General features: G+C 44.7%; 1 protein-coding gene across 1 annotated transcript in view; it reads right to left on the reverse strand.

Annotated features, from left to right (window-relative positions):
* The window catches only part of ZDHHC6 (zinc finger DHHC-type containing 6), a 24,931-nt gene that overhangs the window by 20,473 nt on the left and 2,772 nt on the right, over positions 1–1,686 (reverse strand). The window contains exon 3 of the mRNA XM_019502804.1: positions 363–522. Within this exon, the coding sequence (XP_019358349.1) occupies positions 363–522 (160 nt within the window). The remainder of the gene's footprint in view (positions 1–362; positions 523–1,686) is intronic.

Raw genomic sequence — 1,686 nt, forward strand, 5'->3', positions numbered from 1 at the left:
AAGTTTGATTTTGATTTTTAAATAAAATTGTTTTATTTAAGTTACTTTTAGTCCTAGACTATTCTTGGGATAATCAGTGTAGACTGTTTTGAGCACAGGAATAAATTCTTGACTTCTGGTAACAGGCAGAAGGAAGTCAGTGGCATCTGTCTGACATATCATCCTAAAATAACAAATCAAAAGACTACGTGTCCCTGCGTAGCACTACTCAGAATCTGTTGCTAGTCCCTAAACAGTGCAAGAAAACTCTAGCTACTGTGGCAGCAGCCAGAAAGGTGCAGAGGCATCACATCTTCCTGTCCAGATATAAATTAGCCTGCTTGTTTAGACAATGTTTTGAACACTGAATCAGATGATCTTACCCTGTTATAAAGTTGAGTGTACATAGTCATAACAAAAATGAAAGATGCATGGATGCATCCAAGTGGGGCTAAAAGGAGAAACAGAGTGAAGTATGCATGGTTCTGATATCCACAACAGTTATTGATCCAAGGACAATGGTGATCCATCTTCATAACACACCTAAAAGTAACAATGAAATATATTGGCGAGTGTTAAACACCTCTAACAGCATGTCATGAACTCTGTACTACCAGACTACAAATAAAAGCTTACTTGGGTATCCACAAAGCTGAACTAGACTTCTACAAACTTAACTTCATGGTTGGAATATGAACGCATCACTCCCTGCTAAGCCTGGAAGTGCCACAAAGAAGTGATCCCCACCCATTTTCTCCCACACTGGTATATCATGTCCTGGAAAGGAGGCAGTTTAGCTGTCAGAGTGGTGCCGAGTACATACCAATAGGCACATATAGAGAGGCAGCTTGCAGGCAGTGCTGGGGCTCATGCTCAGGAGCTCCACATTAAAAAAAAAACCCCCAAAAAACCTATAAGTCCTGCCTTTGTTATTCTTAAAGCACATAGGATCATGAAAATTAAACAAGGAGACAATTTATGTTATCGTCCTGCTCTTGGTTTTACTTTGTTCTCAGCAATAAGATAATCTCCATCTTTTTTCCCAGACTTATTGCTCTACTTTACATGTGGCAGCTACAATGTCTGATAATGTGAAAACATAATGGAAGAAAAGTAAAAAGCAAAAAGAAAGTAATTTTAATGTAATGGGTGAAGCTACTTGTCTAGATCCACTAATTCTGAATCATTTCCTCCATGGTTATATAGTAGAGGTGCACCAATAGATCGGTCCAATAGCGGATTGGCACCAATATAAAGAAAACTGACTATATCAGAAATCGGCCGAATGTGGCCAATAAAATGCCCATGCCTCTGCACAGCATGCAGGCGGTGAGGAACACAGCCCAGGATATTGGGCCTTGGAGAGCTGCATGCAGCTGGTAAGTCTGGTGTGGTGGAAGACGAGTAGGGAGGGAAAGGGCATGGGGACAGATCAACGCCCCCAGCAGTGAGGGAGAAGTAGGGCTGGGGTAGGCGCTGCGGCACAGAATGGAGCTACGGCTCGTCCGGGGGGTGCAGGGAGTGGGGGGCAGCAGCTCCCATTACTGTGTGCTGCTGGTCCAGGATCGGATCATTTGGTTGCCTGGCAGGTCCCGCTGCTGCTCCTGCCACTCATCTGGGAGGGCACAGAGGGTGGGGGTCTGGATCTGTGCTGGGCGGGCCATAGCTGGCAGTGCAGCATGGCCCTCGACCCCAACCCACAGTGCA

The sequence above is a fragment of the Gavialis gangeticus genome, unplaced genomic scaffold (genome assembly GCF_001723915.1).
Source record: "Gavialis gangeticus isolate Ggan-Ray unplaced genomic scaffold, GavGan_comp1, whole genome shotgun sequence".
In the NCBI taxonomy this organism is placed as follows: Eukaryota; Metazoa; Chordata; order Crocodylia; family Gavialidae; genus Gavialis; species Gavialis gangeticus.